Here is a 14,126-nt window from a genome sequence, read left to right on the forward strand (position 1 = left end):
CTTTCACTGTCTTTAGTGGTAGTAAATCTTTATTATTATTAGGAGGAAATCTGATGGCCAGCTCTGGTAAATAAAGGACATGATCAAGTTACGTAATACGCTTTTATGGATTATGGAGACTATAAAGTAGCAGTAATATGTGGTTCCTGCCAAAGCAGGAGATGCAGGTTCAATCCCTGGGTTGGGAAGATCCTTTGGAGGAGGAAATGGCAACCCACTCCAGTGTCTCGCCTGGAAAATTCCATGGACAGAGGAGCCTGGCAGGCTATATCCACAGGGTCACAAAGAGTTGGACACGACTGAGAGACTAAACAGCAACAATATGTGGTCATTAAGTACTGGCATTGATTTTCTTATTTTTTTGGTTCATCTGGTATTGAGGGAAAATTACAACAGGGAGTTTCAGAAATGTTCTGAGCAAAGGTCTAACAGAGCTGCAGACATCACCAATTTATGACCTTCTTAGAAGCGACATCCCCATTGGTCCTTGCTACCAGCATTGTGACTCTTACACAAGGGCAGCCACGTCTTTGGCTGAGACCATTTCCAGCCTCCCAGAGTCAGCCAGGTCATACGGTTCTGAACAAGGACATGTAACAGCAGTCAGTCAACCTTGACTAGCTGGAAAAGTTCTGCTCTTCTGAAAAAAGCATCACGCCCTCCTTCCTTATTCTCCCTACCCAGGGTTTGAAGTGTCCATCCTGGAACCAAGAGCGTGTAAACCACACTCATGGAGGCTGATAGAGCAGCGAGACAGAGGAACCCAGGACTCTCCAGTCAGCATGAAGCCACCTGACTAGTCCTGGCATATCTATCTCTGGAGTCCTTGCCAATTAAGAAAAAACACACCTCTGCTGGGGGTACAGGGGTGGGGGTGGGCAGGGGGTGCTGTCACAAGTAGCTGGATGGTACCAAGAGACCAAGATGACTTACTTACAGGGTGAATTCTGTCCCATTTAAGAGACTGTCATTTCACAATTCAATCTCATATACTCCTTATTTTCCTTATCAGAACTCACACATACACACACAACTTGGTAGAGAGAGGAACATTCAGAACTAAGGTAGCAACTGAGATGAAGTCCAAACGAAACACATTAGCAAAGGTATAAACACAGAACCTCTGCTGGAGTCAGGGCCCCTGTCCCAGGCAGTGGTGCTACCCCTTTACCCCACAACCTCCACCCAGGAAATCAGAGCTCCAGTGCTCTCTGCATGATTTGAGAGCTCGTAGGTTGTTCTCTACTTTTTAATACCAAGAGCTTCCAAGAAACATACGAGAGACAAGTAGTCATGTTCAGAAAAATTTTAAATGGGTACAGATCCCAATGACTGCGATGGGAAGACAGAGGGAGTCTCAGATTTCCAACTGATTCCAGCTCTCAATTCACGGTGGTTAAAGGTCCAAGTCTAGAACCTTGTATCACGTCTCTACAATCACGTGAAAATTCAAAGGTCGATATGAAGAATCAGGCATGCGGTTCATTCCTCTCTTGATCCTTATACTGCTTCTTCAAATGATTAGCTCTATGACATTTTAAAGGCATGTTTTAAAAAAAACTTTAAAATACTACTTGTACCTTAAAGAAAATTTACATCATCAGAGAGGTTAAAAGAATTTCCCAGAGTGTCCTCTAACTCAAGCACTGTGAGCATGCTGGGATACTCTGCCAGTTCATGACACACGAATTACATCTCAAACCCAGCGGTTTGACATTTCTCCTGGTACTCTGTAGTCTGTGTCCGCGGGCCACCTACTCAACAGAGGAGGACTCAGGGGCTCTCAGTGTAGTATGAACCAGGGCCCCAGGAAGCTGCCTCCCTTCAGCCATCTCCTTTGCAGGCCTACTTTGGAATCTGATTCCATTCCTCCAGGAATAGATTCCTGGGGGAAAGGTACATTCCCTCTGACAACGGAAACATCTCTGGGGAAGAGCGCAGGTATCGGCCCACCATGCTGTGTTTTCACTGTGTGGTTCTGAAGCCCTGCACGCTTCTGCCTCCCCAGGGCCTGGCCTCATGTGGAGCACTCCTAAATGTGTCCCCTGGTCAGGCAAGAGCTGGCTGAGGACAGGAAGGAAGGAGAGGTGAGCGAACAGCCTGGGAAAAGGGAGCTTTGGGACAGCAGAAAAGAGGTGCAGGGAGTGAGATGGAGAGTACACTGAAGAGAGGGGCAGGAGAGACCTCAAAGGAGCTTGACTCACTTTCTCGGGGACTCACGCTCTGCCATGAGCACCCCACCTGTGTCAGGCGTGCCACCGGCGCTCCCTCCACTCTAAGTGGCCACACATCTTGTCCCCTCTGTCTGGAACATTCTTCCTACTGATTTTGTATCCTAAGATTCCCACTCCCATCATTCAGATCTCCCCCAAGATGTCACCTTCTTGAAGAAGGCTTCCTAGGCTACCCTCTAAATCAGGGCACCCAACCCCCATCATTTGTGTCCTCTTATCCTGTGCTGTCTCTGTGTATTGCTGTCTGGGGCTATATGACTTATTCTTCCCTGTTCATTGTCTGCTTCCCCCACTAAGACGAAGGCTCCAAGAGAGCACACACCACGGGTCTTGCTCACTGCTGTGTATTTGACAGTTTAAACATGTCCGGCACATTCTGGCACATCTCAGCATTCAGCAGTCACTGAGCACCTGGACCATATAACAGAGCAGTCACAAAGTCTTCCTTTCTTCTAGCAAAGTAAACTCGATGGAGTTCACGCACACTATCAATATCAAGAGGTGGTGCCAGCAGAGGCAACAGCCACGGGGACGAGCCCCTCTCCCCACTCAGAGCAGAGAGTCAGGTCCCCGCTCCTCTTGGCTGGGTTCCCTCCTCCCTTCTAAACCCTCTGCAGAGGCCACATCACCTGTGGTTGTGCTCTCGGCCAGGATGCCTGCACCCAGGCTTCCTGAATTCCCCCTTTTGGGGCCTTATCCACAGGAAGGACGGGACCTGGGCCACCTTACCACTGTTATCGTGCGGCCTCTGCAAGGGTGGCACGTGCCCTCAGAGCTGGAGTGGTGCTGGCTTTTTAAAACATATATATTTCTCCAGCAAGTCGTAAAACATATATATTTCTCTAGTTCAATCCCCAAAGCACAGAAAGCTCCAGCAAAAAGATCAGAAGGCTGAATGAATGAACTTTCAATAATCGTTAATGAAAAAACACTAGAAAAGGCAATACTGTGCTGACTTGGGCTGAGTTTTCAGAGAGTGCAGCTCTGTTTCATGGCCATGGACGCTGGCTTGTCTGCAGCCCTGCCCTGGGGACTCGGGCTGACTTCAGCTGAGCCCAATTGTCACCCCCGCTCCCGCCCCATCCCAACCTGGTCGGCTTCCTTGTCGAGGCTCAGAGGGGGTCTGCCTAGGGTCAGTGGAGAAGCAGTGTCCTAGCAGTCCCTGCCTCCCCACACTGCCCCGACTCTGGAGAAGCACGGATTGCACCAGATCTGCCCAGGCTGTTTGAGACCACAGTGAACACTGAAATTCACTATTTGAACCTGACCTCTGGAGCTACGCTAAAATTTCACTAGCATAGAAGGTAAGACCATGTTCATATGGGACTCTTTTTTCATGGTCCTGAAGTTTTAATTGGGTAGAACGTGTTTCAATCCACTTGTAAACGAATGTTCTATGTCACACCCATTTTCCAAGAAGAATAATGATCATCTTCAATCAGGGTAGGAATTGTGGCTCTTCAATAACCATGAAGAACTACAGATGACCGAAAACTTTCACTCATATACGGAAAATGTCAGAATACGGGCATATGTATGAACGACTGTGTATGTTGATGTGACCTAACTGGCTAGCAAGGGCAGTACCCGGGAACGGTCAGGTTGAGTTTTCTGCTCTGTTAGGGACAGGAATGCATTTCACCAATGTTCACAGCTGATTTAGCTGCAGTCCTGTGAACCACACGCTGGTCTTGGCACCCCAGTCTCCAGATTTTGTCTTCTACATCACATTCCCAGCACGTGGGTGAAGGGTAAACGCCAGGGAGACTGTGCTGAATGTGCATGGTTTTGGGGGGGCATTGTCTCGGCCCTCATACTCCCCTCCCCATGCTAGGCAAGCCGAGAACACCCTGCTCCATCTCTGGGGGGCAACTCAGAACAGCCCACTGTAACCACAGACCCAGTTCCCTGCCCTAAAATTACTCTATGTATCCCAATTCTTTCATTTCTACCTAGTCTGATCAGATGTCTCAAAAACAAAGGAGAGGTCCCCCTTGGTTACAAAACTGTAACTAAAAATAATCCCAAAGGCAGCCAGTCGGGGAGACCACAAGTTGAGGAAGTCCAGCTCTAACATGGACCTGGGGCTGTTCACTGACACCATCATTCATGATCTTCTGCACGTTCTTGGACAAGTGCCTGCCTGAATCACCCGGGCACTCACAGCCCTTGTTTCTCCACCAAGGCTGAGTGTTAGAGGAGTTCAGAAGCTGACTCGGCATACGAAACCCTCACACAATCCAACTGCAGTCTGGACATCCCCACTAACTCCCTGATGCATCTCTTGCAACTCCCCCAGCAGTGGACACTAACAATGGCCATTCCCAAGCTGCTCTCTTGTCCCTTGGAGAGCCCTGCCCACCCCATCTGACCAAACAAATCCATCACTTCAGGGGGGACTGATCTACCTCCTTCAGGCCTGGACATTCTCTCTTGCTCATTCCATTTTTTGGCACTGCACCATCAATGTCTAGATGCCTCTGGCTGTGACCCATCTCTAAATGCCAGCCCTATGCTTTTAATTTTCCTTTTGCAAGTCCTTCAGGCATGCCCAGCTAACAGAGCCTCCAAATGGCCACCCATCACCGGCCCAGGTACCAAAGTGTCATCGTCAGGTGAGTGCTGTAAAGGAGCACAGAGCTTTACAGCTGTTGAGAACTTACGACTTAAGGAACCATCTGCTTTAGGGTTGGCAAACATCTTCTCTAAGAGTAAATATTTCAGATGCTTTGGGCTATGAGGGCCCTGTTGCAAGACTCAACTCATGAAAGCAACCAGAGATAATACAGATACAAACGGGTGGGGTTATACTCCACCCAGACTATTTTTAAAAACAGGCAGCTGGCCCAAGGCGGTAGTCTCCCGCCCCCATTAGGTTCCCTCTGCTGACCTTGTCAAATACTAGTTTCTACTGATTTTTAGCACCATGGTGTTGAGTATGTTAACTTCTTTAAAAATTGGTTATTCATTATATCTAGCAATTCTTTGGGTTATTTTTTTTTTGGTGGCCTCGCAGCTTTGGTGGGATCTTTGTTTCCTCACCAGGGATGGAACCTGCGCCCCCTGTGTTGGAAGCACAAAGTTATAATCACTGGACCTGCCAGGAAAGTTCAGCAACTCATCCTGGACCCAAATATTCCATCACTAGCAGAAAGGCCTGATGGTGAGCTGGTCATAGCTGCTGATTTTTCAAGTTTGATGTTGAACAATGTGCCACAAAATTTGTTTTAAGATGATTTTTTTCCCCCTGAGTTTTATCCAGTTGTCACCAACACGGTAATTCAGAGCACTGCTATCTTATCTAGGAGACCGTTTTCTTCCAAAAAAACATTATTTGGAAACTCATTAAATGAAAAAGATCAAACAGAGTGACTCTGTGTGACGTGGTGGGCAGGGAAGAAGCCAGATGCCCATCACCTTAGCTCCCTTTCCCTGCATCCCTTCCCTGGCAGTACCCCCTAGGGCACCTCCTCAGTTTTGTGAAACAGCAGCCTTCAAACTTCTCCTATCAGTCACTCTTATCAGTATCATGAAATAGGCTCTGAGGTCCCACCGTTCTCCCCACCACAAACTCACACTCTGATTATCAGCAGATGTTCCAGGAGCCAATACACACATGGGATGAAGTGTGTCATTAATGGTAATGAATGTAACTCTGGGATCTAAAATGATCAGAATCTTTTGGACTGACTTATTGTGCAATCTAGTTAAAATGTCTTTTTTTTTTTTTTTTAACTTTCAAACAGGGTTGATAAGGAATTCTGAACCAGAAGGATCAGCTCTCTCATTTTCTTGTTTGTTTACATTTGCTTTTAAAATGCATTAACTCCAACCCTTGCAAAAATCTTTTAAAGCCAGTCATTTTTTTAAAACCAAAGATTATTCAGTTTGGTTAAAACTAACAAATTTTATCTTCAAATACAGTTAAGTCCCCTACAGGTGAAACTTCAGGTGATAAGCTGTCAAAGATGCGAACATGCGTCTGGTTCCAGCAAGGCCCAGAACCTGAATGAAGCTGCAGCTGGCCCTCCGCCGCCTCCTGTTGACCCTCCAGCTCTGCCATCTCCCACCTCCTCTGCCTCCTCCAGTCAGTAGTTATTCTTGCCTGTTTGCTCGATGCCAACCCCTGCTGGCCAGCTGCTGTACTGTGCTACTGTACTTTTCAAGGCACTGCAGTGTCAGATTTCCTCTATTTTTGTGCTAGTTTGTTTTTATTAGCTATTATTTGTGTGAAAAGTTATTATAAACCTATTGCATCACAGTACTATATAGCTGAATGTGTTAGCTGGGTACCTGTGGTCACTCTGCTGGACTTAAACGAACAAATCGGACTTACAAATGTGCTCCTGGAAAGGAACTCATTCATATGTAGTAGGCGACCCATCCTTAACTGGCCACACTGACTCTAATGTGCTACCTTACGGGGGGAGCAAAGGAACTAATGTGGATGCCTCATTCACCCCAGCCACACCAGGGAACCTTCCCACACCTCTGGGTCATCTTCCTGTACTGTAAACGCCATACAACTACCTCACAACCAAAGTGAGTGAAAATGCCAGAATCAATCCATATGTCAAGAATTAGAAAATTGCTCAAGCTTAGTATCTTTCTTTATATGTCTGATAATAACAATGAAGAATAGCTCTACTCTACATTTTGGAAGCTACCACTGAAAAATACCATTTGATTTATCATCAAAGAAAAAAAACCCACTCCGATTAGTGGGGAGGCTCGACATTTACTTCTTCCTTAGTTGTACCCGCTGACCGAGGCCCTGAGCCTGCCATCCGGCCAATGCTGTAGCAGTAGCATGGAGCGTGGCAGACTCTCTCTGTAGCCAAGCCAGGCCCTGCCGTGAGGTTCTTAGATTCAGGGACACCTAAGGCAAACAGCAATCATCCTATGGTTACCTGCAAGTCATTTTGTGGGTTCCAGTCTGAATCAAATATGATGCAGGTATCAGCAGCTGTGAGATTGATCCCCAGGCCTCCCGCTCGGGTGCACAGAAGAAAGACAAAGCGGTCTGAGTCTGGCTTACAGAACCGGTCGATGGCTGCCTGGCGCAGGTTTCCCCGTACTCGCCCATCAATTCGCTCATAGGTGTATCTGAGGGGACCCAAACGAACGAAAGCCCAGGCGTTAATCATGACTTCAGTGGAGAACAGGCAACAACGCAGGAAGCTGGTGACTAACGGCCTTACACCCCTCACTTCTACATATGGACCGTGTCACAGTCTGTAGAGAATCCCCCCCTCTCTGTATGCAGCAGGGCAGACACCTGAAACCGTGCTGCATAATGTCCCCCCCCTCTCAAAACAAACAGAAACCAAACCAAAACAAAAAACCAGCCACAGACTACAGAGGACTAGAGGAGCTGTGAACAAAATATCAATCCCCACTGCCTGGGCAAATTTACTCTCAGTGTTCTTTTTGCACTGAATCTAACCATAAGACCGGGAAAGAAAAATAAAAGCCTCAACCATCTTTTAGTTGAGCATGTGGCATGGAATCAGAGTTCGAATCAGGCTCTATCTGCTTTTGGATGGACTGAGAATGGACAGGCTGTCTTGTTACGTCTCGGTTAGTCATTTCTACCCTAACAGTTCCTTGAGGTTCTAGAAGCAGAAAGCAACGTCTCCAAGTTTATAGCTGAAACCAGGGTCTTCTGGGAAGTATGTTGCCAAGCACATAGGGAGAAATTGCAAGAAAGGTTTCTGAGCTGAGTCAGGTTGGAAAGAAGCCAGAAGAATTTTTAGAGGAAAATAAAGTGAGGAAGTAAAACTGAAAGTTATTAAGAAGGCACGTACCTGTGTGGATAGTTAAGAAATAAAGGTGGACAGCATTGTGTAGGAGAAGGTTAAGAGAGTAATTACTTTGGGAGCCTAGAACCACCTTCAAAAAACCAGAAAGTACCTTTAGGATGGAGATCGTGTAATTAGCATAGAATTAAAACAGTGCCAATCTGGGTAGCTGCTGAGTCTTATCTTTTCTTATTTACCCCTTGACAACGGACAAATTAATATGAGGATGCTACCCTGGGCCCAATTTTGACCAACAAGTAAGAACTGGTTGGTAAAGTGTAAGTAATAGGAACCAAGTGAGAAAAGAATCAAGTTACCCTAGACTCTGCTATAGCCAAGAACGTGAATCCTGATGAGAATCTCAGTAGCCCAGAATCTGGGAAACTGGATTGCTAAAAATTGAGATAAATGACTGGTAAGAGCTAAGGACAGATCCTCTAGGAGTAGACAGCTCTGGGTGGGGGTAGCTCTAGATAACTACATTTGGCGATATAACCCTGCCTTCTTTGAAAGTGAAAGTGTCAGTCACCCAGTCATGTCTGACTCTGCGACCCCATGTCCACAGGATTCTCCAGGCAAGAATACTGGAGTGGGTAGTGATTTCCTTCTCCAGGGGATCTTCCCAACTCAGCGATGGGACCTGGGTCTCCTGCACTGTAGGCATAATCTTTACCATCTGAGCCACCAGGGAAGAGGAAAATCCACATGAGAAATCACCCAAGGAAATACAGGGAGAGACACCAGACCAACTCAGGCTCAGAAGGGAAATGTACAAGGCAAAGAGCCAAGTCCAAAAAAACTGCCTTCCTTTCACAAAGCTATAGTGCACCCTTATTTGGAATTACAGGTGCAGATTTTTCCTTTCTTCTTCTTTCTTAATGCAGTTAATTTAAGAATAATACATGAGGCGATAGAAGCAAATAAATAAATAAAACACAGGACAGGACTGTCATGAAGGTAGACTAAGGAGCCTCTGTTTACACTAAAAGCCAATGGTCATAAGTTGAATTCTACACAACTACGAAGCAGTTAGATATATTATCATTGTTATTTACAACAGCAAGCTCTGAAGTATCAAGCTCGGTGCCAGGCGCTGTGATACATGCATTTTATGCATCCTTATATTCACTTCTTGTAATAATCCCGTGAGGCAGTTTCCCATTTTACATTTGAGCACACATCAAAAACAAACAAACAAACAAACAAACAACCCCCCAAAGACAAAATGACCCTCACAAACAAAACAACCTGCTCAGTCACCTAGCTGGCAAGTGAGATCCATCTGACTCAGAGTCCACCCTCTTAGTCGGTTTGTAATGTACCCTACGTGTCAATGCAGCAGAAAGATTTCCCTAAAAACTCAGAAGAGAAAATTAAAGATAAAGAAGCACCTCTGGAAACCAGTTAATTCTAGTAGAAGGTGAGAACAGAAGCTATAGACATCAAACTGACTCTGATGAACCAATGCCCTGAGGACCTGCACTGAGTTACTCCTACGTTCGGCTGCATGTGTGATGCACTGGGCAGTGGAAGAAGCAGAGCACTTGGACTCAGAAGGCAGGACTGAGATTCAATTAAACGATGGCTGCCAGCGCCCCACCAGCACACATGTGTACAATCAATGCTGCAGGCACAGAGGACTCGATGTTCTTTGACAAGATACCCCTAAAGCATCAGAGAGGAGCCAGATGCCCGAGGATCTGAGTGAGGCAGGGAACGAGCATCATATTAAGGAGGCGGAGGAACCAATAAATAGTGATGATATGGTTCGGCAATCACCTAGGGAAAACATTCCCATAAAATTAGATAGTATTTTGGCCAGAGATGATAGAACATAGTTTTAGAAATTGTCCAGGATGAGTGGAACACTACTTCTCATTTCTATCACTTACTCGGTTTTGAGGGAGTGTGCTCAAAGAACACAAAACTGCAGTAAAAATCCAGTGATTTGAGAGTTCAATTAAATCGTTCCTCACTCCCCTGACTTCTGGGCCAGATCCTTTGGCTCTTGCCCACACCCCTGTACAAGTATGGCACAGAATTAAACGGGAACAAAACCGAACTGACAGCTGGCGTGGCGACGAGGCTCAGGAGCAAAGAAAATCTTGAGGGCTAGTAAGTCTGAATGAGGAAATTACAGACATCATAAAATTTTCCACACCAAACATCGGTATAGCAGTTAACCCTCTGTGTGAACTGCATTCTGAGTGAAATCCCTAGGAGTTGATGCGGTTCATCAAACGGTAATTGTGAGTCACTGTCAAACATCAACAAGAAGCAGGTGGCACTCTGGAAAACCTCTGTGTGCTTGGGAGGGAGGGAGGCGGGGAAAGACACGCTTTTGGCACAACAGGAAATGCTGACCTCAGAAGGCCTGAAGGAAATGAACAATCTTGTCTTCCAGCAATAACCCAGCTGGAAAAAATAAAGACTGGGGGAAAAAAAAAACCCCACAGCACAACCATTCATGATTGCCATAAACATAAAATTCTTACAACTAATCTGAATAAGAAATATGTGGGACTTGGCAACATGACACTAGGGGTCATCTTGGCTTGGTCACCAAGTCCCTAATACCTACAGAGGTCCTAGCACAAGGCTGGCACCTTATAAGTATTTACTGACTCAACTGTGTATACAAAAGACCTGAGGGACTGCAGCGACTATCATGTTCTTCAATGATACCAAGATGTCAGTCCTGCTCTACAACATGCGGAAGAGCTGATCAAAATCTCAACAAATGGGTAGAGCTATACATAGATAAATACAGATATGTAAATGTATAATCTTTTTTTAGTAGTGAGGACTGGAGTAGTAAATACATTAAAAAAGAATAAGTCTGAAGTTCATCTGCAATAATATTGAAAATATTAATTTGCAAATAACAATATTGCAAAGCAATAGAAATATTGATCAAAAGAATAGAAAGGTTACATATTACACCCAATATATATAACATCTCAGTACGTTTCATGGATAGTGTCTTATACAAATGGGGAAAAGATGAACTACTTAATAAACAGAAAATCAGACATATTTGGAAGTAAATTAAATTAGACCCCCCCATTAATGTCATTTACCAAAACTGTAGAAGGACTGAAGACTGAAATGCAAAATAATAAAATAAACCAAAGAAATCCAATTAAAGATTCAGAATTAACATACACATTTAACTCTTTTATCTCCTCAAATGTTTAAAATGATAAGTAAAGGGATTTTTTTTAAAATGCATAATAATACTCTCCCCCAAATAAACCTACAAATAGAATATAAGAAGCTATAATTCTGGAAGTTGGAAAATAAATCAAGTGATACCTGATTCAAAGAAATCCCAGGTGAGAAACAGCCTAATTCAGCATGGTAGAATATCCAAAGCGATCAGGCATTGGTGGCACTAGGTACCCCAAAAGTGGGGATACAAAGAGTCCAAACATAAGAGAACTAACTAGTTGAATATTTGCTGAAGTATCTACTAGCCTATAGATCACCCACCTCAGCCTTGAGAGCGAAAAAAGACCTGTAGCTTTCTCTACCTAGGAAATACCATACAGTAAAAGGCAGAGGTGTTATACTAAAAAAGGGAAGAAGGAAAGAAAGAGATGTTGAGACTTTCCTACCTCTCTCCACCCCTTCCCCACAAGTCAGCTCCAAGTCCAAATAAGTTCCCACCCTTTGAGCAGGAGAGAGGAAGAAAAGCATCCCGAAGCACTGACGCTGGAGGCTCCTCGATGAAATGGTCCAGCTAGACGGACAGTGTTCACAGATGGAGAGGAAGGCAGCCAACACACTGGCCCACATGCCCAGAGCTTCTCATCTCTGGATGGTGCCTACCATCTGGCAGCCAAACCAGATATCTGAGGAAAGCCTCTGACCTGAAACACGAAGGCTTTGCTTCTGGTCTGGAGGGGCAAGGTCCTAACACACTAACTCTCCAGTAAACAACCGCAAGACCCTGGCAAAATACAGAAACAAAACAAGTGAACAGAAAAACCTACCTGAGAGCTAAGGAGAGCAAGCAGATTTGGGGAAAAACAGGAATCTGTGGTTTTGGCCTTGAGGGGAAGCAGGAGTTATGGCAAAGGTACAGGACAGCTACAAATCTTGATGAGAAGCCACTGTCTCTCTGGCCAGAGGCACCAAGGAAAGCAGTCTGGGGCAGCGAGGACCACCAGAGGGTGAGAGGGGGCCTCCAGAAGGGACAGAGATGGTGAACCCCAAACTCTGGGTATAATGGCACCCCACTCCAGTACTCTTGCCTGGAAAATCCCATGGGCGGAGGAGCCTGGTAGGCTGCAGTCCATGGGGTCGCTAAGAGTCGGACACGACTGAGCGACTTCACTTTCACTTTTTACTTTCATGCATTGGAGAAGGAAATGGCAACCCACTCCAGTGTTCTTGCCTGGAGAACCCCAGGGATGGGGGAGCCTGGTGGGCTGCCATTTATGGGGTCACACAGAGTTGGACACGACTGAAGCGACTTAGCAACAGTAGCAGCAAGGGTCTGGCTGACCTCTGATGCACACACGCTTGGGGCAAGCTGAAAGCAGTCTGGGCTGAGACTAGACCTGCCAGACGCCAACAGCCTTTGCACTTTGAGACTCACCTACTTAACTGCCCCCAAATAGAAACCATCAACACCTCACAGCAATGTAACAGAATCCTGTATCTCCATAACAAAAATGTTCACAATGTCCAGGGGAAACGTGACCCGTTCGCAAAGGAACAGACAACAGATGTCAAATCTGAGATGTTCTGACGCTCAGACAAGAACTTTAAAGCAGCTCTTACAATCATGTTCAGTGAAGTAAAGACATGTACATGATGAGTGGAAAGATAGGAAATGAGAGCAGAGAAACAACACATCACACTAGGAAACAAATGGAAATCTCAAAACTAAAATACAATCTTTAATATAATGAAACCAATGGCATAATAAGCATGATAGAAAAGACAGATGAAAGGAGTCAGTGAACTTGAAGACAATTCAAAACAAAAGGAGAGAGAGAAAAAGGACTAGAAAAAGAATAATAAAAAAAGAGAACAGAGCCTAGGGACTTAAAGGTCAAATACAGAGGTAATTGGAATCTCACAGGGAAACATAAAAGAAGGGCAAAAGGATAAAAAAAAGGAAATCAAAGAAATACTGACCAAAAGTTTCCTAAATTTGGTGAAAGATCTGCTTATGGATTTAAGGAGGTCAGTGAACTCTGCACAGGATGAAATCCACACATTATAGTCAAGGTGCCACAGACTGAAAATTAAAAAGAAAATCTTAGTAGAGTAGAAAAAACACATTATATATGGGGGAACAGCTACTTAAATGACCACAAAACTTCACATCAGAAACCATGGGGGTGAGAACACAGTGGAATAGTAATTCAAAGCGCTGAAAAGAGGGAGAGAAAAAGAAAAAAGCCAACCCAGAATTCTAATATGAAAGACAGAGACATCAACAAACAAAAAGAAAGAAATTTGACTTGAGGAAACAGACATTGTAGGAAGAATGAAAAAATAAAAAATCTATCATCATTCATCTCAAAAGGGCAAGACACTGAGCCTGTGCCATAACCAGCTGAGTGCTATAAAAACTGAAAAATTACAGAAGAAAACTCAGAAATTCATGGTATTCTAGCAGAGGGAGATGGTGAAGGACAGGGAAGTCTGGCGTGCTGCAGTCCATGGGGTCACAGAGAGTCAGATGCGCCTGAGTGACTGAGCAACAAAACCAGAGGTACAGCAAAAACCAGAGGTAAACGAAATGGGATGGGGAAGTAGAGAAAACAGAAAATCAGCCGATCAGTCCAGAAGGTTTGACACATGAATAACAAAAGTTCCACAAACTGAAAGCAGGCCAGAAAGAAATAATGAAAGATAAAATACAAGAAAACACCCCCTAGAACTGACCAAGTATAATTTGCCATGGGAAAGACCTACAATACATCCAGTTCAACAGATGCCATACAAAACCCAGTTCACTGTCAAATGTCACAGTACTGGGACAGAGGACAGATCAAAGCTTCTGAACAGAAAAATCATGTCGCATACACAGACCAGGAATTGGAAAGGCTCTGAATTTCTAGACAATCCTGGA

General features: G+C 44.9%; 1 protein-coding gene across 1 annotated transcript in view; it reads right to left on the minus strand.

The window, feature by feature from the left end:
- Positions 1–14,126, minus strand: part of CHD6 (chromodomain helicase DNA binding protein 6) — a 150,104-nt gene that overhangs the window by 57,122 nt on the left and 78,856 nt on the right. The window contains exon 16 of the mRNA XM_068986821.1: positions 7,145–7,340. Coding sequence (XP_068842922.1) covers positions 7,145–7,340 — 196 coding nt within the window. The remainder of the gene's footprint in view (positions 1–7,144; positions 7,341–14,126) is intronic.

The sequence above is a fragment of the Capricornis sumatraensis genome, chromosome 15 (genome assembly GCF_032405125.1).
Source record: "Capricornis sumatraensis isolate serow.1 chromosome 15, serow.2, whole genome shotgun sequence".
In the NCBI taxonomy this organism is placed as follows: Eukaryota; Metazoa; Chordata; class Mammalia; order Artiodactyla; family Bovidae; genus Capricornis; species Capricornis sumatraensis.